Here is a 23,060-nt window from a genome sequence, read left to right on the forward strand (position 1 = left end):
AAGAGATAGAAAGTAGATTAGTGTTGCCCAGTGCTACAAAGCATGGGGGATTTGTAGGGTGATGACTCTGAGTGGTGATTCTTTTTAGGGGTAATGAAATGGTCTAAAATTGATTGTAGTCATGCACGTATAACTTTGTGAGTACAGTAAAAGCCATTGAATTGTACACTTTAAATGGGTGAATTGTATGGCATGTGAATTCTGTCTCGGTAAAACTTAAAAAAATAGATGCATCCTTTTTTTTTTAATATAGCATGAATACATTTCAGACCAGATGCTAAGACCTTCCCCATAGGGAAACACTAGAACAGTGCTATCTATCTAGCAGAACTTTCTGTGATGATGAAAAGTTCTTCAGGCTGTATTACTAATACTCTAGCCGTTAGCCATTTGTGTTCAAAAACTGAGAAACTGAATTTTTAGTTTTAATTAAATTTAAGTAGGCACATGTGGCTAGAGGCGTGTCCCAAGCCAAAGCTGTTAGTACTATTGTTTAACATTGCTTTGGAGGTACCAGCAATATAAACAGGAGAAGTAAAAAGTATAAAAATTGGAAAGGAGGAGGTAAAATTACTTGTAGGTCATGTCATTATATACCTGGAAACCACAAGAGAATCTGAAAAATTATTACAAGCAATAAGAAAACTCAGTAGCAGGGACTAAATACACATTTAAATATACAGAAACCAAAATACTTTATTTTAAAACTTGTCAGATTTAAAAAAAAATTTTAATGCTTTTATTTATTCTTGAGACAGAGACAGAGCATGAGCAGGGGAGGGGCAGAGAGAGAGGGAGACAGAATCCAAAGCAGGCTGCGGGCTCTGAGCTGTCCACATAGAGCCCGACGTGGGGCTTGAACTCGTGGACCGCGAGATCATGACCTGAGCTGAAGTCGGATGCTCAACCGACTGAGCTACCCAGGCGCCCCCAAATTTGTCAGTTTTTAAAAGTGCTGCCTGGCAGTCCTGTTACACTTCCTTTGTCCATTAACCCCCCAGCTCTCCTAGACGACCGTTCTAACCTGTTGTTCCCTGCTTTTCCCCCCAGACCTTCCCCAGGGTTACATTGCTTCCTGTTTCACTGTGGAGGGGAACCCACTGCCCTCCTGCGTCCTCTGGCTGGGGTTCTGTCAGGTGAACTGACAAAAGACAGATTAACAAGAGAAAAGTGTACAAATTTACTTAAGACAAGTTTTACGTGACACTAGAACCTTCATAAGGAAATGAAGATGTGAAGAAATGGTTAAACCTGAGCGTTTTAATACTAAATTTGACAAAGAGTAGAACGTGGAAAATATCAGAGGAAGAAAAGGGGCTGAACTCAGCAAAGCCTGTTTGTTCAGATTCCTCTCCATGCCCGTCCACCTTCGGAGATAAGGATTTCTTTTCCTCCGGGTAGAGGGAGTGCACCTTTCACAAGACAGTCTTAGGACCTGCTTCAGGGGACCAGGGAGAGGCAGAGAGCCTTCCTGCACCTGCCATTTCTCACATTCCTTCAGCTTAAGATACTCAGTAAGTCAAGGTGCCGTATTTGGAGGTAGCATTTCGGGAACCCTGTCGACTGAGGAAGGAGGAGCAAGCTGAAGAGACCTCCCACGTGCTTCAGCCCCACATCTGCCTGGATCTGTGCCCGTGTGCACCGACTTGTCACCCTGTGGGTGGCATCTGCTCCCCTGCCTTCGGCCAAGTTACATCCCTCTGGCAGTTGAGTCTCCCCTGCCTTCTCCCGTCCTGGGGTCGGGAAGGCTCTTCTGTCCCCATCTTCTCTTTCAGCTACTGTCCGTTGCTCTGCTCACCTTAACACCCAAACACACCCAGAAAGTGTGCAGTCCCACAGTCTCTATTCCTCTCTTCTCGATCTCTATCTTGAGCCCACCCCAGGCAGGCTTCAGCCATGGCACTGCTCTCTAAAAGTTCCTGTTGTTCAGTTTAGTGGTCATGTCTCAGTCCTCATTTTTCCTGGACTCCAGGACGCAGGTTCTCCTGGATTTACTCCTCCCTCTCCGGGTGGTTCTTTGGCTCCTTCACAGGCTACCCCTCAGCCTTCTGACCTCTTGTTGGCAGAGAATCCAGGGCTCAGCTCTGTACTTTTCTGTCCATTTGTCATTTCTAAGAACAATCTTACCTGTAGCTTTAAATACCATCTCTACGCTCATGGCCCCCGAATGTCTGTCCCCTGCTCATACCTTCCCCTGAACTCCAGACTTGTATATACAGCCGCCTGCTTGACCACCTGAGTTGGGATGTCCAACAGGCATTTCGAACTTAACAAGTCCACATCAAACGCCTGACTGTACCTGCCCTCAGGTGTTTCTCCTGACACCTCCATCTCTGTACATTGCAGCTTCGTCCTCCGGTGGCTCGGGGCTCCTGCCCTTGAACAGTCCTGGTTCTCTCAAGTGAAGCCCTGTCCGTTTCCCTTTAACAATGTGTAGGACGTGATCACCTCTCACAACCCATATCCCCACCGGGATTATTACAGCAGCTCAGAGCCCTTCACAGTCCAGCTCAGCAGGTCTGAAACCACACTCCTGACCTCCTTCACCTCCCCATGCACACACCTAGCTCAGAGTACAAGCCTGGAGTCCTAGTTAGCTAGCAGGACTGGGTGTCCAACCCCATGTTATTTCACACCACTCTACCCTACCGCCCCCGACCTTCCTTGCTCCCTCCACCTCAAACCACACTGCCTTCCTCATTCTTCAAGGTGTACATGAGCTGTCCTGTGCGACCCACAGGCTCTCCTCCACATGGCTCACTGCCCCGCCTCTTCAGATCTCTGTTCAGTAGTCACTTCATCGGTGCGGCCTTCCCCACCCAACTGCAAGATCACAACACCCGACCCCTCGCCATCCCCCTCTTCTGCTTTTTATATTTTACACGTTTATTTGTTCTCCCTCTGTTCTAGATTATAAATTCCATGAAGACAAAGATTTGCGTCTCCTTTGTTCCCTGCTGAATCTCAGCAAGAGAACGCTTGTCACTTTTTGGTCAGTAGCTGTTTGTTGAATGAATGAATGAATGAATGAATGAGGAAGATAGAGGAAAAAGAGACCAATTAGAAACCCAGAATCCAGTGGGAGCTGGTTTAATAGTTCAGGCAGGGGCACCTGGGTGGCCCTGTCAGTTGGGCGTTCGACTCTTGATTTCAGCTCAGGTCATGATCTCATTGTTTGTGGGAAGGAACCCCACATCAGGCTTTGCGCTGACAGCACAGAGCCTGCTTGGGATTCTCTCCCTCTTTCTCTGACTCTCTCCCTCGTGTGCGTGCTCGCTCTTTCTCTCTTAAAATAAACATTTAAAAAAAATAGTGAAGGCAAAAGGCTCTTCATCCCTTCTAATTGATACCTTTCCTTCAATAGTCATTTTCCTTACAAAAATGCATTATTCTTTCTCATTGAAACCTAAACCCCTTGGGGTCGAGGACTAAAGTTTTGTACCTTTGTTTCCCCAGCAAAGAAATGTTCAGTGATAAGGAAAAATAATTCTCATTTAGCTAAAAAACCACTCATGTCACTCAATTTTTACCAGTTTTTTTCAGTCTTTTCTTATGCTAATATTTTCCACTGTTATTCTCATATTCGTTTGATGTTACGGAATTTGCATATCTTCCCACTGAATACTCTCGCTCAGCAAGGACTCTCTAGAATACGTAGTTAACTAGCCAAGTGGTAAGTCCAGTGGTACCAAGAGCGGTGGATGCTTCTGTGTGAGCCCGGTGGGTGCCGGGGGTGCGGGGGGGTGTGCTGTCAGCAGTAGCCCAGCCTGTCCCCAGCCTGCCCCCACACGAAGCTCTCAGCCCTAGGGCAAGATCATTCCATCTGACAGATGGACAGGGGGCTCACCAGACAATGAACAGAGTACATGCCTTAAGAATGTCTGCTGGGTGCCTAGGTGGCGCAGTCGGTTAAGCGTCCGACTTCAGCTCAGGTCACGATCTCGCGGTCCATGAGTTCGAGCCCCACGTCAGACTCTGGGCTGATGGCTCAGAGCCTGGAGCCTGTTTCCGATTCTGTGTCTCCCTCTCTCTCTGCCCCTCCCCCGTTCATGCTCTGTCTCTCTCTGTCCCAAAAATAAATAAACGTTGAAGAATGTCTGCTAAGGGCATGGTTCCCAGTACGAAACTTCAAGAACAGCTGTCTTATCGTGAGCTACTGTTTCTTGGTGAGATGATTTGTTACCCGCTCCTGAAACAGACTGCATTTGTAAAGTTAGTCTTTCCGTGGCTTCCCCACCACCAGCAGCCTACTCAGTTTGGACACAGTTTTTGTAAACAAAAGTTATTTACATGAAGAGTCTTAAAAACTAACGCGAGGTTTCCTTTGGCAGATGTGGTGTCATTTGGCCTAAAAGGCGCTGTTACATTTTGTGTGTTTCTAGGGGACCCAGATCACTCATTGTGAGCAGTCATTGTTTTAATGCTTTTTCCTTTTAGTATTTTTGTCAAATTACTATATAAACTACTATTAAATGGTTTTCGTTGTACAGCTCCTTAAAAATAACACCGCTTTTGTCTGTTTCTTTCTGTCATTATCTCCAGAAGAAATGTTTTCATTCTCCCGACATCACTTTCCCTGTGGAACTGATGGAAATGAAAATATGAAGTATTTGTTCATGTTGCATTCTTTAGAGGGTGACTTCTATTGGTGTACATTTTCATTGGCACAATCCACCAGGCAAAGTGTAAATTGCTGTAAAACTGGAAAAGTGTTTGAATGAGTAAAGCAGATGTTCTCTTAGCATGAAGCAGATGTAAAGCTTGCAAGTGTCTGTCTCATGAAGTATAGCATTTGGTTCCATACAGCTGGTGCCAAGATTACCAATTAATCATGTGTGAATGCTTTTTTACTAATTAGGACCCCCTCTGTTCCTTACGCTTTCTGGGTGTATTAAAGAGAGGGGTGGGGCACAAAAGCTTTCTACCTTTGTACCTGGAGTGGTGGGTTTTTTCTGTTTTTCCATCTTTATGAAGTCACTCTTCCTGTATTCTTGAGCCATGTTGGATATGAAGCCCCCTTCACGTGAGTGATTGATCTGGCTCTCCAGTTTGATTTGGGGATGTAGGTTTGACATTAAGAGTATTCCATTGAAGACAGCCGTGCTTTGAACACTGAAAGGCAGCTGGAGAGAAGAAACCGAATGTAATTAAACTTTGTGGGTTTTTTCCCTGATATGCATGAACGAAAGCTAACATTTGCTCAGTTAACATCAATTCACAGCCTCTATGGCTACTTGACCTAGTAGGAGTGTGAACATTGTAGAAACAGGCGATACCAGTTTAGTTTTGTGTTATGAAAAGCAATAGAGCAGTTTTTCTCAAAAATTAAAGATGAACAGATTAACATGACTGCTAAGAATCGCCTTTACTGCTATGACAGATAACAACACAAATCAGTAGCAAATGCAGAAGCTAAAAGAGCTCTATCACATATTGTCCTTTTTTTTTTTTTTTTTCAATGTTTATTTATTTTTGGGACAGAGAGAGACAGAGCATGAACGGGGGAGGGGCAGAGAGAGAGGGAGACACAGAATCGGAAACAGGCTCCAGGCTCTGAGCCATCAGCCCAGAGCCCGACGCGGGGCTCGAACTCAGACCGCGAGATCGTGACCTGGCCGAAGTCGGACGCTCAACCGACTGCGCCACCCAGGCGCCCCATATTGTCCTTTTTATAAAGCGAGGGTGCCAGTGAAAGTGAATTTCAGAACCCTCCCGGTCCTTGTTTTCCATGTTTGATTTCCCCAAGATAAATTTGTTTTCTACAGAAGGAAGCCCAGTAAATAAGGTTTGCTACTCCACCCTCCTCTTGTTTTTTATTTTTTTATTTTTTTTAATGTTTGTTTATTTTTGAGAGAGAGAGAGAGAGACAGCATGAGTGGGGGGAGGGGCGGGAAGAGAGGGAGACACAGAATTCGAAGCAGGCTCCAGGCTCTGAGCTGTCAGCACACAGCCCGACGTGGGGCTCGAACTACTGCGAGATCATGACCTGAGCCGAAGTTGGACGCTCAACCGACTGAGCCACCCAGGCGCCCCTCCTCTTGTTTTTTTAAAGAAGGGTTAACAATGATAAAACATAAGTTTGTTTCTGAAGGTCAATAATTGGACATTTATACTCGGATAACTGAGTACTTATTCAATGCTTTATTCATGAATCAATTTATATATTTTTTAAGGGTAGGAGAAATATTTAAAGGGTAGAAGGAGTACATTAAATAATTTCAGGTCTGAAGATAAATAGCTTGGGTGGCTCTTTTCATGAGATGTTTATTATGATTTGAAAAATAGTTAGAGATAGGGGAAAACAAAGATGTATTAGAAGCAGCTTATCCTCTAGAACATACCATGTTTCGTGTTTATCATCCTCCCCCAATAAAATTGGGTTTGTGGAATAGGGATCTGTTGCGGTAGGAAGCACATAGATGGAAATACATTTCAGACAGTGTGTGCCAGATTCCAGGACCTGGCTCTTTGAACGTTGGTGTAAGAGAATCTATAATGACATAAGTTATAATTTTCATTCACTTACACTGTTTTTTACATATATGAACTACAGTATCTAAGAATAGTAATATGACTAGTCCAGAATGTCTTCCCCATCTTCCTTACCAGTTGCCTCCGTATTTTGTTAATTTAAATTTTAAATTTCTTGATGGCACCTTACAACCAAATTGACTAATAGGTATCACTTTAAATTTTCAGTTTTACAAAATTGAATATTTCTTTGTATCTGTTTCCCTACAAGAGTGTCTTTCCACCAAGGTTATATTTGTCAAACTGAAATTCACATGTAAAAGGTCTGCCTCATTTTACTAAGAGTACCTTATGTTCTTAGAATAAAAAGAAAATTATTAATCTTACATAATACTGTTAGCTTTTAGGTAGGTGTCTAACGCAATTATAGTTCTTTTCACTTGGGAGATTTTTTTACACTGTCCCTATTTTGATTCTAATATTACATAAGAATTGGTGGTATTTTTTTTTTTTAAGTTTTAATTTGTGTGAAATAAAAGAAAAACCTTAACTCTGAAACATCAATGCAGATGGAATCAGTTGTCTCCATGTTTTAAAATGGTTTGTTATAGGGGTGCCTGGGTGGCTCCGTCGGTTAAGCATCTGACTTCAGCTCAGGTCGTGGTCTCACGGTTTGTGAGTTCAAGCCCCGCATGGGGCTCTGTGCTAACAGCTCAGAGCCTGGAGCCTGCTTCAGATTCTGAGTCTCCCTCTCTCTCTGCCCCCCCGCCACTTGTGCTCTGTCTCTGAAAAATAAATAAATGTTAAAAAACAATTTTTAATGGTTTGTTATGGAAAATTTAAACATCCACAAAGGCAGAGAGAATTGTATAATAAACTCCTGTAATACATGCCCAGCTTCACCAATCATCAGCCTTCTATTGTTCTTGTTTGCCAGAATTTCTTAAGATTATATTTTGAGAGGTTTTGTGTGTTTGTTTGTTTTCCTTTTAAGTTGTAGTTCTGGATCCCGTTTCTACAGTGACGATAGATTTAAAAAAAACAAACTAGGTCATGTAAACCCAGTAGACCTCACTTTATTTCAGGAAGTGGAGCGAGAGATCTCATTCAGAACAGAATGTGGACTGTATTACTCCTACTACAAGCAAATGCTGCAGGCTCCGACCCTCATGCAAGGTAATTATAGCTGATGACTTTAGTGGGATCTGCTTCACCCCTTCCGCTATTTCCGCCAAACATACTTTTGCACTAAGGCATTTAGAATGCTTTATAGAACTTGTGTAGCTTTTCTGTGAACTTGTGTAGTTTTTCCCTGCCAACATCATCAGTGTTTGGCTCTGGAAGCAGTTATGTGATACTTAATGTAACTCTCCTCTCCTCAGCTCTACTCCATCTCTGAATTCATCTGTTTCTGATTTCCTGGTTTTGCTGCTGGTTTTTCTCCTGATCATTTTGGAAAAAGTCTTCGCAGGTGAAGGAGTAGTGTCTAAAAACAGGAAGCGTTTTGGTAATACAAACAAAAATTACAGTTGTCCTTGTCCCCAATGTTCCCATTCAGTCCCTTACCTTGCAGTTGCCATTTTCCCACATTTTCACTGTTTGTAAGTGGTTTAGAGCCCGTACCCGTTACCTTTACTCCATCTAATAGAACCCCAAAAAGGATCTCTCCTACTTCGTCTATGTTTGATATGCTCCACCTGACAGATATGCCCCAAATGCATATTTGGACATTTGCTAGGTTTTACTTGGATTCAGATACATTTTTGGCAAGAATTCTTCACAGGTGATGTTTTGTACTTCTCCTAATTTTATTACAGTGGGAGACATGAAATGTTATCTTTCTTTTTGTGCCATAAATATAACCAGTTGGTTCCTATGCAATAAGGCTAATTACCCATCAGCCTTTCACTAAGTGGTTTTAGCAGCCACTGATGCTCACTGCCTATACCCACTATTTCAGTAGTTAACAAAAGTGACATTCTGCATTCCTCTTGTATTTGTTAGCTGGAACTCTGTTACTTAAGAAACCTCTTCCTCATCAACTATTTGGTGACCCTGAGGTACGGTTTATACAAAAAGGCAGGCTAAGTGCTGATTTCCTTTCCCCATACAGTTGATCTTCGTTATTCATAGAGTCCATATTTCCAAACTCACGCACTAACACGTATTTGTGACCCCAGAATCAGTATCTGTGGTGCTTTTGCAGTCATTCGCAGGCTTGTGCAGAGCAGCGAAAAGTTTTCACCACCTGACGGGCACGTTCCCAGCTGAGGTCCCACAAGGTGGAGCCCTGCTGTTGTGTTCAGCTCTCATACTACAGCATCCTGTTCACAGTCCACCTGGGGCCATGTTTTTTGCATTTTTGTGGCTTTTGTTGGTGATTTTGTGGTTTAAAACGGCCCCCAGCGTAGTGCTAAATCACTGTCTGGAGTTCCTGAGTGCAAGCAGGCTGTGAAGAAGGCACACCGAGAAAACATGTTTGTCAGATAAGCTTTGTTCAGTTATGAGTTAGATACTGTTGGCCATGTGTTCAATGTTAATGAATTGCTAGTATACGTTAAAGAAGACGTCTTTAAACAGAAACACGTAAATCAAGGTGATATGTCGATCACTTCATGACCAGAGGCTCATAAGAATATAACCCTGTATTTCCTACAGGGCTCAGTATTGCTAATTCAGTTTTCACTGCAACTTAATAGAATGTGACTACTGAGAAAAATGAGTCCGTGAGTTCTCAAAGTTGTGATTTGCTTCTCTAGCATCCTCTAAAGTGGTGGTTCTTATGGAGGGTCAGTTGTGTCCCTAGGAGACATCTGAAACATGCAGATACATTTTTGGTTGTGACAGCTGGGGTAGATTGGGAAGATCGTGCTACTGGAATGGACGGAACTGCGACAGATATTGCTAAACATCCTACAATGTCCCTAGAACAAAGAATTATCAGGCCCCAACTGTGAAAATACCAATAGTGTTAAAGTTCAGAGTTGCTCTTAAAGGTAAATATGAGTATTTTCTATCACCACAAACTCATTGGTTCCTCTGTTTCATTTCATCTAAGTCATTTGTTAAGATCTTCCTTCTAGAAAATTCCAAACATATAAAAGGGTAGAGAGACTCCTCTGATGGATTTCCACCTGTCTGTCACCAGCTACCGCAGTTACCAACTCATGACCAATCTTGTCTCCTCTCTACCCGCCATCTTCAAGCTGGATTATTTTGGAAAAACCCCAAGACGTCATATTCCGCATTTGTAAATATATCAGTGTATTTCTTTAAAGGGTGGCAACCCCTTTCATAAGTATTACCATGTTACCATTATCACACTTAAACAATTGGGAAATTTCTTACTATCAAATACCCAGTCAGTGTTCTCATTTTCCTGATTGTCTTGCAGATTTTTAATACAGTTTTTGAGATCCAAATAAAGTCCACACATTGCAGTCATTTGCTCTGTCTCCTTGTTTCCTTTAATCTGTAGGTTTCTTTCCATCTTTTTTTCTTGTAATTTTTTGTTGAAACCCCAGATTCATCTGTCTGATAGTTTTTCACTTTCTGGATATTGCAGGAGCCCCGTGGTGTCATTTCATGATTCTCTGTTGCCTGTATCTCCTATGAATTGGTAGTTGGGTCTGGAGGCGTGCTCAGGTCTAGGTTCTGTCAAACACGTGGTGCCCACTTCCATAGTGGGGCACATAATGTGCACCATCTCTTTTAGGGTTTAGACTGATCCAATACTAAGTTCTCATTTAGCCTTTCCTCTGATGGGTTAGCACCATTGGTGACCATTACCTAAAGCCATTAACTTCCTAAGGACAGTAATATTTGAATTCTATAATTCCTTCCGTCATTATCAGAGGGAATTCGTCTCTAGAGAACAATGATTTCTCATCAACTGTTTGGTAACTCGGAATTTCAGTTCTTAAAGAAAAGGTTGGATTGCTCCTTTCCCTGTGTTTTAGCATGAGTTGCCCTCTTGCATCCGCTAAAGGTTTTGCCTTTTATATATCCTCAGAAAGCATGGGTTTTTAACATCTTTGATGTGTTTCGATCTTTTGCATTATTCTTCTTATTTAAATTGTCCAATCTTTGGTCAGCGGGATGCCCTTCAGATTGGCTGCTGTCTTTTTGACATGATTCCAGGAGTCGTTGAAAACTCCCTCGCTTTTTGGCATGACAAGATATTTCTTATCCACTTTGTGTATCTCCACCCTGACCTAGGATCCACCATTTCTCCAAGGAACTCAGTTCTCTTTAGTGGCTATTTAGAGCCCACAGTTTGGATCGATGGTAGGGATACTTTTTACTACTAGATTGGTCCTTGTTTCCAGTCCTTTTTAGTGAGAAGAGGCAGGAGATGTGAATTTTTTTTCCTAGGAGAAAATAGGAATATAGTTATTGTCAGTTCAAAGTTAGTATAACAGGGTTTTTACTTTTTTTGATTTTCTATTTGTATCTCTTCTTAGGTTGAAAATTTTGGTTTCTTACAATATTAACATCATTTAGCTGTTGTGTACGACTATGCATATACACACAGTGTGTGTATACACACACACACACACACACACACACACAACAATACTTTCAGTGCAGTAGTAATTATGTTGCTTCTAATATGATTACCTGAAAACAATTCAGGCTGTCTTCGTAGTTCTTTTTGTCCTTAAGATAAAACCAACTACGTGTGTATGTCTGTGTGTGTATATATATACAATTTTTTTTCACGTTCCTCTGTCATTGGTAAGAGTTCTTTCTGTGTGACCAAGCCACCAACTTAATAGGTTTGTTTTATATTTCTTTTGTTTTTTCCAGGATTGTTTTGTAAAAAAATTTTATTTTGGTTTTTTATACTTCTAAAAAAAGTTTATTTTACATGGTTCCAAAGTCAAACAGTAAAACAGGGAGCATTCAGGGAGGTGTCCTTCCCCCCCCCACCCCTTCCATCTTATTTCCTTCTACACTCTTTAAGTAACCATTTTTTTTAGATTTTGTTTTATTCTACTATCAGTATTTTCCCCCTAGTCTCAGTATTTTTAATATAAACAAATACTTTATATATTCATATATCTCGTTTATTACTGTATATACTGTTCTCCTCTTTTTGCTTTTTCATTTGTCAAAAATCTTGATCACGCTATAATATAACATGAAGATACTCCTAATTCTTTTTGTAATTGCATAGTACTCCGTTTGTGTGGATAACCATAGTTTATTCAGGTAGCTTTCTTGTCTTCATCTGCTCAGGCTGCCATAACAAAATACCATGGACTGGGTGGCTTAAAAAAACTAATTTAGCTTCCTAGAGTTCTGGAAGCAGGAAGTCTGAGGTTAGAGTTCCAATCCTGGTTCTGGTGAAGGGTCTCTTCTTGGCTTGCGGTTAGCCACCTCTCGCTGCACCCTCACGTGGAAGACAGAGACAGAGAGCCAGCTCTGGTGTCTCTTCCCACAAGGTCACTAGTCCCGTCACGAGGGCCCCACTGTCATGACCTTGTCTAACCCTAATTACCTCCCAAAGGCCACACCTTCAAATACCATCACGTTAGGGGTTAGGGCTTCAGCTTATGAGTTCTGGTGGGACACACACAGTCTGTAGCACGCCTCTGTTGGTCTGGCAAGACTGCCATAACAGACCAGGTGGCTTAAACAACACAAATTGATTTTCTCTCAGGTCTGAAGGCTGAAGTCCAAGATCAAGGTACTGCCAGGGTTGGTTTCTGGTAAAGCCTCTCTTCCTGGCTTGTAGATGGCCACCTTCTTGCCGTGTCCTCACTTGGCCTTTCCCCTGTATGTGTGCACAGAGAAAGCAAAAGAGCTCTCTCTTGTCTGTTCCTCTTCTGAGGACACCAGTCCTATCATATTATGGCCCTATCTTTATGACGTCTCTTAACCTTCATTACCTCCTTATAGACCCTATCCAAATACGCATTGGGATTGGGCCTTAATACAGAAATTTGGAGGGATACAGTTCAGTCCAGAACACCTCCTGCTGATGGACATCTGGTTGCTTCTGATCTTTTGCTTTTAAAGAGGGCACTGCAGGAATGATCTGAGGCCTGTGTTCTTTTGTGTTTTTGCCAGTCTGTCTTTAGGACTGATTTCTAGGCCAGATCAAAAGGTAAATGCACATGTAATTTTGCTTGGTGGTGCTAAAATTGTTTTCCCAACTGTAGCGTATGAGAGACCTTACTTCCTTAGAACCACACTGAGTATGTCGTCAGACTTCTTTTTTTAAGTTTTTTTTTTTGAGAAAGAGCGTGCCGGGGAGGGGGAGAGAGAGCCGGAGAGAGAGAATCCCAAACAGGACCCAGTGCAGGGCTCCATCTTGCAAATCATGAGATCAGGACCTGAGCCGAGATCAAGAGTCAGACGCTTAAAACGACTGAGCCACCCAGGTGCCCCTGTTGTCAGACTGAATTTTTTTTCCAAGCTGATAGGTGAGAAATGGTATCTCAGTGTAGTGTTAATTTGCACTTACAGTAGGAGCAAGGTTGAGCGTCTTTTCATATGTGTAAGGACTATATGCATATTTTCTTCTATGAACTCTCTCTTCATGCCTTCTATTAATTACTCAGCTTGGTTGCAGTGGTATATGACCTCGATATAGCCATAGAATTCTGCAACAACAGGTTTATCTCTTGCTTTTATTATCCAGCCCCCGTTTGGAACCTGCTGTTGTCATGACAGAGGGAAATAGCCACACTGCTGGTGGAAACATGCATCATCTTTTATTAAAAGATGTCACATCCTCTCACATATGCCATTGGTCAGAGCAAGTCAAATGGCCAAACCTATCCCAGGGAAGCGGGGGAGGCTACTTACACCCCCAAAAGAGGTATTGTAGGCCTCATGGCAGGAGGACAGAGCAGGGATATAAAATCCTCTTGCCTACATTATTATAACAGAACATAGGAGCTTTTCTTTTTCATTGTATGCACGAGAATTATAATTTACCTATGTTTGTGTAAACATGTAAATGTCCATCTAATATACAGTAAGCTCTTTGAGGGTGGGACTGTGTTTTTGGCTTACTATTATATCCCCAATGCCTAGCACATTCTCTGGCACACACTAAAGAATCTATGGATGGTTTTAAATGAATGAATAATTTATAATTATTTTTTCCTGATCTTTCAAATATCAACCTTAGGTTTTCATGGCTTAATATATGATAACAAAACTGAGTCTATGAAGACAATTAACCTTCTCCAACGAATGAATATTTACCAAGAAGTTTTTCTCAGTATTTTATATAGAGTTCTACCCATACAGGTATGTTATGTTCTGTGACACTGAATTGTTAATATCACATGAAAGCCAAAATCTGCTCTCTTAAGTTGAAACTTTCACATATGTTATTCTGATATTCAGCTGGCTTGGTAAAAAAGCAACAGTATCCCAGTGTTCTCCAGATATGTTGTGAACTTTGCTTTTTACTTGTTTTTATAAGGTATTTTTTACGTAGATACTTCCTGGCTTATCATATATGTGTGCAGTCTAGAGACTGGTACATATTTTCATTTAGAAACGTGTAATCAGTCACTCCTCAGTTATCCTTGAAATTTAAAAACTGGAAATTAGCAAATCACAATGACCGCTTCGTGTGAATAAGGCAATCCTGGGCAAAGGTAGACGTACAGTTTGTCTAAAGAATGAAGCCAGAGCCCTCGAGGGCTCCTTTCCCTCTTCTACTCTGCTGGGGGGAAGAAAGGCTGCCTGCCCACACACTTTTGCACAAAAAGGACTGATGATGTATGTTTATTGCTTGTAATTAACACCAAGATTCCAAATATTACATTTCCAGTGTCATGTATTTTTTCAATTTTTTTTTAAGTAGGCTCCACGTCCAATTTAGGGCTTAAACTTGTGACCCTGAGATTAAGAGTCAACATGCTCTGGGGCATCTGGGCGGCTCAGTCGGTTAAGTGGCCAGCTCTTGCTTTTGGCTCAGGTCATGATCTCACAGTTCATGAGATTGAGCCCCACGTCAGGCTCCAATGCTGACATCACAGAGCCTGCTTGGGATATTCTCTCTCTCTCTCTCTCTCTCTCTCTCTCTCTCTCTCTCTCTCAAATAAATAAATAAACATCAAAAAAATAAATTAAAAAAAAAAGAGTCACATTGCTCTGTTGACTGAGCCAGCCAGGCACCCCTCTGCTATCATATTTTTTAAGTGACAGTGAAAAGGATTAGGGCTTCCGTAACAAATATTTTTTCTTGTTCCTTTCAGAAATATTTGGAGCCAGTTTATTTTTATATTTACACCTTGTTTGGACTGCAGGCGATCTATGTCACAGCCCTTTACATAACCAGCTGGCTCCTTAGTGGCACGTGGCTGTCAGGACTGCTGGCAGCTTTCTGGTATGTCACGAATAGGTGAGTTGGAATCCGTTTTCCCATCTCCCTTTTGAAGACGTAGGTTAAAACACAGTTACCTCATTTCCAGTTCAAAGGAAGTTGTTCTGCCACGTTTGTTTATGTAGGAGTATTTTCTCTTTGGTTTACGTAGTGCTGTGTACTTGTCTTCTTTAGCAAGGTAGAAAGTTCTTCTTATGTATATTTCCAGTTGAGGAACAGAACATTGAATTATAGGTCAGGAGAATCACCATGATAATTCCATTCGTACTACAGTTTGATGTGTGATCAATATTTCTTCGGCCACATATCTCATCTCTTAAAGACGTTTAATGATATCTTTACTGTTAACCTTAATAGGGCTGTGTGTCGTTCATAATTAACAAAGCATAAAGGACTGTTCAGATGCAGGGAAGTTCTTATGTTACTTAGTTAATATCTATCATTCTAAATACAAGAGCACTAAATAGCAGTTTTTAAAAAACATAGTCAAGATGTATTGATTAATTTCCTGATCTACAGTAGCAACACCAATGTTCAGTACGAGTCTTAAAACTTGAGCACAAGTTCTAATATTGATTTTACTTTATAATCCTAAGCAAATTACTTTTTAATATAACCTTATTGAGTGCTTACTGTATGCCAACCACTTTACAAAATGCTTTATTTATATTCTTTTAACAACCCTATAGGGTAGATACTATTAACATTTTAGAGATGAGAAAATTAAAGCTTAAAAGGTTAAGCTTACACACACACACACACACACACACACACACACACACAAACACACATATTACTTACAAAATTGTGTCTTTTTATATACTGATAAAGTCATAGACACATACACCCAGCTAAGTCTCGGTCAGAATTCAAATGCAGGGTATGAAAACACCCAAGAGTATACTGCGTCTTAACATTTTAACATATTATTCTTGCTACGAGTAAATGAAAGGCAAATTTGTTGTTCTATTAAAGTAAATAAAAGACATGTATTGAGTGCCCAGTATGTGTGGGGATGCTTTTGGTACTGGGTAACTAAAGGTGAAGGCTCAACTGTACTTGCCCTCTGGCGGTTTCTGTTCCAGAGGGACAAGAGGCTCTTTCAAAAATTATTACCAGTGACAAATTTAAGATTCAGATTTAAGCACTAGAGAAACACGGAGAGGGAGAATGCAAAACAATGCCAGTTTGCACTAATGAAGTTGGAAGGAAATAAACGTGCGAGACAGTTAACCATGGGGTTTGGAATCACCACCGTGGATTGGACCCCAGTTCCACCACTTAGCTAGCTGCATACCTGGGGACAGGTTCCTTACATTTTCCCAGTGCAACTTGGTATTACAGGGATGATAATGATGAGGACATATCATGACTGTCGAGAACTGACAACCAGAATCTAAGTATAGTTAATGTCCTATATCTTTCCCTTTAGGAAAGCTTTCAGCTAATTATAGTAAAAATGATTCCTTTGGCCATTTGTGTTTTCTCTGTGCAGGATAGATACTACGAGAGTTGAGTTTACCATCCCCTTGAGAGAGAATTGGGCTCTGCCATTCTTTGCAATTCAGATAGCAGCAATTACATATTTCCTGAGACCAAACTTACAGCCTCTTTCTGAGGTAAGTTTTTATAATACTTTATATATATTTTTAATTCTCCAGTTTTGTCTCAGAAACTTCGAAAGATGTGACATGCATAGTGTCGCACTGCACGGGAATAGTTCTTATTCCGTGACCAGTTTTTAACTTGAGTTGAACGAAGTTTCCTCTTCCTGAGCCCTCTCCTACTTTGCAAAGAAAATGTTTTCCTTTTTGATGTTAAAAATGTACTCTACATAATCTGCCCTTAAATAGCTGCAGCAAACCCACACACAATGTCTGCGAAACTGTCAGAGTCCTGAAGCTGTTGCTCTTGAGATGTGAGTTAGAGCATTAGCGCCTCCATAAGACTGTGGGGTACACGTTCCCTATGTGGATGTTTCTATGCACAGTGTACACATTCCTTATGTGGATGTTTCTATGCACACTGTACACGTTCCTTATGTGGATATTTCCATGCACGGTGTACACGTTCCTTATGTAACTATTTCTGTGCACAGTGTACACGTTCCTTGCGTGGATGTTTCCATGCACAGTGTACACGTTCCTTATGTGGATATTTCCGTGCACAGTGTACACGTTCCTTATGTAACTCTTTCCGTGCACAGTGTACACGTTCCTTGCGTGGATGTTCCCATGCACAGTGTACACGTTCCTTACATGAATGTTTCTATGCACAGTGTACATATTCCTTATGTGGATATTTCCGTGCACAGTGTACACGTTCCTTATGTAACTATTTCCGTGCACAGGGTACACGTTCCTTACGTGGATGTTTCCGTGCACAGTGTACACGTTCCTTGCGTGAATGTTTCCGTGCACAGTGTACACGTTCCTTATGTAACTCTTTCCGTGCACAGTGTACACGTTCCTTGCGTGGATGTTTCCGTGCACAGTGTCACTTTAGGACAGTTAGAGCTCAAATAACAAGTGCAAGGGTTTTCAGAGCAACAGTTTATGATTTTTCTATTTGGTTTATATAGACATTGGCTGCTTTTGAGAAAACTTATCTGCAAGGCTTTTTCTTCCTAGAGACATGTAAATTATACTCAGGTTTTCTTTTCACAGAGGCTGACACTTCTTGCCATTTTCGTATCAACTTTTCTCTTTAGTCTGACGTGGCAATTTAATCAGTTTATGATGCTGATGCAAGCATTAGTGCTGTTCACACTGGACTCCCTGGACATGCTGCCGGCAGCGAAGGTGAGCCGCGCTTTCTCCTTTCGGTGGGGCAGTCGTCATTTAGCGCCGTAGGTCATAGCGCGAGCTCCAGAGGTGCACATGCTGAGCAGTGAAGTTGAAGCTGCTTCTTAGCTACAGTATAAATCTGCTGTGGCCAACTGAAGTTGAGTAATCTGTGCAGCCTTGTTTGACCAGCTTAACTTTTATTCGGTCTCGATCAATTGTCCTTTGTAGAGATGACTTAAACTTTAAAATAGAAGCTAGCTCTTGTAAAATGTCTTATGATATACTGCCTTTTCCCCCCAAGGAAATCAGTGGGTAGGCGACACCTTTCTGTGGTACTTCGTAAAATTCTCATAGTGACGTTTAACAAGCGTGGGAATCCCTGCTGCCTGGCCAGAGGTCACATAGGAAACGGCAATTTTAAGGAAGCCGTTGTTTGTCTCACCATGTGTGACGGTGGTATGTGCCGCTATTATTTAATTGCAAGGCGTTTTTCACGTGCAGAAATGTGTTTTAATGTATTGTGTATGTTTTAAAATTTGTTCATCATTAGTAAAGTAACAGTAACTAAGTATTCTCCCAGTGTAATAAAATATTCTCTCCAAGTCTAAGGCAGCAATAGAGTTGAATACAGAAGAGTCGTGTTCATTTATTCCATGTCCAGAGAGACCAACGGTCTTTAGAGACTGACTGAATTGAATTAGGAAACATTAAAGCCAGCCAGCAAGTGGACATTGTCCTAGGCAGCTAGGACAGGATAGGCACAACTGGGCGTCACCACCCACGTAAGACATTGTCCCATCCGCACGGGTGTTGCTGCAGCCTGGGATATAAAGATAGAGACAGCTAGAACAACTAGATGTCTGTATGTCTGTAATGTTAATTTGTAGTAATAGGGAGTGCTGAAGTGTAGAAGAAGGTTCTTTTCAGGCCAGAAAGTTTCCACAGAAATGGGAGGCTAGGGCCGGGCCACAAATGAGAAGAGTAGAATTTGGATGGAGTGTGAGGGGGCAGGTTATGAAGGTAAAATACAGGAGGGAAAGCAAGTCGGTGGAGCAAAGGTAAAGCAGGGTTTGAGTGTGGAAAGTACGTGTACGTGATACTAAATCATGGTTATAGAGCTCCACGTGCCTCAAAAAGCCTCGTGTACAAGTGAAGTGAGTCTGTTTATATTTGCTTTTCCTGTTTTGTAACCTGTGTACTTTGGTCATGGTGACCTGTAGGCTCCGGGGAAGGGGTGCCTGGTGCCTCTGTCCCTCCTGGGCCGCATTCCTAGGCCAGCTGGTCTGCCTTTCTCTCTTTGTATGTAATACCACGTTTCCTCCCTTTCCAGCAAGTACTTTTCAAAAGAACTCTGTACGTTTTCATATAAAAAAAAATACGTTGAGCTATTTTGAAAACAAATACATAAAATTTTTCTGTAGTGTAATTTCACAGAAAAGCCTAAAAATGTGCTTTCCCTTTCACTGACACTTTCACTTCTAGAGATTTATCCTTAGGAAATAATCAACCATGTCCATTTAAGTTGTGCCGTAATAAGAAAACCCTAGCTGGAAACAGTCTAAGTCAATGGCAATAGAATATTGTTAAATAAATATGGTATATTAGTGCAACAGAGTATTACATAACCTTTATTTTCCCTATCTGGTTTTTAAAAGTAAAACACATATAGGGAAAGTGAGAAAGGTTTCTGGAAAGATATACATCCAAGTATTAGCAATCAGCTGTGTGATTGATGTTCTTAAATTCCTTTTGTCCTTTAAATCTTTTTAATTTTTCTGTAAAGAACACGTGTTTCTTTTTCTGTTTTCTTTTAAACTAGAAAACAGAATAAAAGATACAGTTTTGACACAGTTTTGACGTGTGCGCGTGCACACACACACACAAAACCAAAGAATAACAGTTCATTTATGTCTGATTTGGTTCTAAACTTTGCTAAACTTTTATCATTGAAACTGTGTCAGTGTTAGTGGTGGTCATTGTAAGTATGAAAATTTAAGGAGGGGCAGCTTAGTAAGGAAAGAATCCTGAGTTGCAAAACCAAGCTGCTTTTATCAAGTATGAAAATAACTAGCTCTTTAAATTTTGGCAAGTGGTTTAACTTCTTGCAGCCTCAGTGTCTTTATAAATTGGAATCACTGATCTCTAATCATGCCAAAATGGGAGAGTCAGAATAGTTGGGAGAGAAAAAGGTAATGCAGATTCAGAGCCTGATGTGGTGACAAGAAAGAGTAGCCTCTTCAGTGTGTGTCATCTTTTCATGGTCGATGGAAAGAAAGAAACTCTCTAACCATCAAAAGCTCAAGTTTCACTTAGAAATGTGTATAGGCTTTGAAATTATAGAGCAGAACAGTAGATGGTATTATAAAGCATATACTTTTTTATATTAAAGCCCAAGAATATGGAGGCTGATAAAGTTTTATTAACCCATTGTGAAAACAACAAGACGCATTAATGATCACTACCTAAGAAGAAATTTTAAAGTACTCCATGTGGTTCCAGACAAGATGGAGTAAATGCACTCCTCTCTATTCCTCCCACTAAGTACAACTAAAAGCCCTGGACAATATATATCAAAGAAACATGAGAAGATTTTAAGGGGCGAAGAAAAGAAAGCAGGCTGCTTAGAGCCCTGGCGACTGGAAGAAGAACGTGGCAGTGGGGTCCTTGGATTTTCCTTTTGCCTCATGTATCCCAGAGTAGGTGCTGGAAAAGTCAGCAACCAGGAAACCCCAATGGACTCCATCAGAAGTCCCAAGATAAGCCAAAGGACCAGAAAAGGGGAGGCGGGATATCTCTAGCAAGATAGAAAACCTTTAGACATTGATTGTGTACTTAGCCAAACACCACGGAAAAAGCTTCACTCCCACCTCCATCGGCAGAAGTTCAGTGGGGAAGCTGGACTTCCGCCCTCGCCCAGCTGTAACAAGATAGTCCTCACTTCCTGCTGGGGCTATGTCAGAAGAAATCTATTGGGGAGGCAGCGCTTTCACTGTCTCCCAGAAGCGTCAGTGAGGGCCACATCCAGTGGTTAGTGAGATATCCCTTCCCTTCATCCAGTAGTAGTGACATATTCCTTCCTCTCCCTGACAGGATGGTGTCGGAAAAGACCAACAGGGAAGCCAGACTTTTAACCACCATAAGCCTTGGGGCACGTGGGTGGCTCGGTCGGTTGGACGTCTGACTCTTGATTTCTGTTCAGTTCATGATCTCACCGTTTGTGAGTTTAAGCTCCACATCAAGCTCTGTGCTGACAGTGCAGACACTGCTTGGGATTCTCTCTCTCTCCTTCTATCTCTGTTCCTCCCCAACTTGTGCTCCCACTCTTTCTCTCTCTCTCAAATATATAAACGTGAAAAAAACATTTTTGTTTAAAGTAACAAACCTCCTTGGCTCCCTTCACCCTCCCCCCGACCCCCAACAGTGTCAGTGAAGGGCCATGTGAGGAGCAGTATGGAGGCATCCCTTCCCTTCCCAGCCGGGATGGTATCAGCAGAAGCCTTGTAGGGAGCCTGAAGTTTCATTGTCTCCCAGCCATGAGACACCCCCCTCCCCTGTCTCCCAAAAGTCAACAGAGGCCAAGTGGAAAACCTAGATCTAACCCCATCTGGAAATAATGAGACTGCATCCTTCTTCCCCCACTGGCATGGCACAGAGGACGCCTCCTGATACAGAAACTTAAATAAGATCCAGAGTCCAGTAACATAATACAGTGCAATTGAAGATCACTTCTTATACTAAGAACTGGGAAAATCTCTCTTGAGTGAAAAGAAACAATCACCAGATCCCAACACCAACACACAGAAGTTGGATTATCTCACGAGGAATTTAAAGCAGCCATTATAAAAAATTTTCATTGAGCACATACAAACACTTGAAACAAATGAAAAATATAAACTCACAACATACAGAAGATACAAATAAGGAGCAAATAAGAAATATTTTTGCTGAAAAACTCCAGTAATGAAAATTTAAAAACTCAGTAGATGGGCCCAACAGCAAAATGGAGTGGTCAGAAGAAAGAACCAATGAGGGGCACTTGGGTGGCTCAGTTGGTTAAGCGCCCGACTTCGGCTCAGTTCATGATCTCATAGCTCGTGGATTCGAGCCCCACATCAGGTTCTGTGCTGACAGCTCAGAGCCTAAAGCCTACTTCAGATTCTGTGTGTGTCTCTCTGCCCCTCCCCTGCTCATTCTCTGTCTATCTCTGTCTCTTAAAAAAAAATAAACATTAAAAAAAATTTTTTTAAGAAGAAAGAACCAGTGAACTTGAAGATAGAACAGGTTAGAAATTACCTAATTTGAACAAGAGAAAATAGAGTGGGGAAAAAAAAAAAGAGCAGCCTCAGGTTCCTGTGGGACTATAACAAAAACTCTAATATTCTTCGAATCAAAATCCCCAAAGGAGAGATCGAGTTAAGACTGAAAAAAAGTATTTGAAAAAGTACTTTTTGAAGGTGTTTGAGAATTTCCCAAATTTCACAAAAGATGGAAACTTACAGAATCAAGAAGCTGAGCTAATGTCAAATAGGATAAACCCAAACAAATACATGCCAAGACACATAACAATCAAACTTCTGAAGACTAAAGATAAAGAGGGGTGTCTGAGTGGCAGAGTCAGTTAAGCATCCAACTCTTGGTCTCAGCTCAGGTCTTGATCTCAGAGTCATTAGTTCAAGCCCAGCATTGGGTTCCACACTGGGCATGAAGCTTACTTTAAAAAAATAAAAATAAATAAAAAGATAAAATAACATTAAATAAATAAATAAATAAATAAATAAATAAATAAATAAATAAGAAATCTTAAAAGCAGAGAAAAACAATACTTATCCAAAGGGGAAAACTAAGTTGAGTGACAGCAGGTTTCTCATCAGAAACAATGGTGCTGAAAGAAAAGAATGGTTAACCCAGAATCCTATGCCCAGCAAAAATATCCTTCACAGAAGGGGGAGAAATGAAAACATTCTCAGATGAAGGAAAAGAGTTTGTTGCTCATGGAACTACCCTAAAAAATGGCTAAAAGAAGTTCTTGAAACACGAAATGATAAAGAAGAAATGTTGGGACATCAGGAACAAAGAAAAGGCAAAAGAGTAAAACTATTAATAAAACAGACTTGCCATCTCCTCTTGAGTTTTCTAATGTATGTTTGATGGCTGAAGCAAAAATTGTCATGTTGAATGTGGTTCTCATTGTATGTAGAGGAAATATCTAAGATAATTGTGTTATAAATGGGAAGAAAAAAGGGATTTAAGTAAAGTTTCTATACTTGATTCAAACTGGTAAAATAGCCACACCAGTAGACTGTGGTAAGTTATGAATGTATAATGTAATAACCCAGAACGACCATTAAAAAATCTGTACAAAAAGATAAATTCAAAAATACTATAAATAAATAAAAATGGAATTCTAAGAATGTTCAAGTAACCAACAGGAAGGTCAGAAAAAGAAAACA

At 41.1% G+C, this 23,060-nt stretch overlaps 1 protein-coding gene across 6 annotated transcripts in view; it reads left to right on the forward strand.

The window, feature by feature from the left end:
• The window catches only part of DPY19L3 (dpy-19 like C-mannosyltransferase 3), a 77,728-nt gene that overhangs the window by 19,798 nt on the left and 34,870 nt on the right, over nt 1-23,060 (forward strand). For 4 of the 6 annotated variants that reach the window (XM_030299625.1, XM_030299627.1, XM_030299629.1 and 1 more), the window contains exons 4-8: nt 7,557-7,647; nt 13,616-13,737; nt 14,697-14,842; nt 16,320-16,443; nt 17,491-17,625. In XM_030299625.1, coding sequence (XP_030155485.1) covers nt 7,557-7,647; nt 13,616-13,737; nt 14,697-14,842; nt 16,320-16,443; nt 17,491-17,625 — 618 coding nt within the window. The remainder of the gene's footprint in view (nt 1-7,556; nt 7,648-13,615; nt 13,738-14,696; nt 14,843-16,319; nt 16,444-17,490; nt 17,626-23,060) is intronic. The other 2 variants (XM_030299626.1, XM_032591505.1) reach the window with 2 other exon arrangements.

This window comes from Lynx canadensis, chromosome E2, assembly GCF_007474595.2.
Source record: "Lynx canadensis isolate LIC74 chromosome E2, mLynCan4.pri.v2, whole genome shotgun sequence".
NCBI lineage: Eukaryota > Metazoa > Chordata > Mammalia > Carnivora > Felidae > Lynx > Lynx canadensis.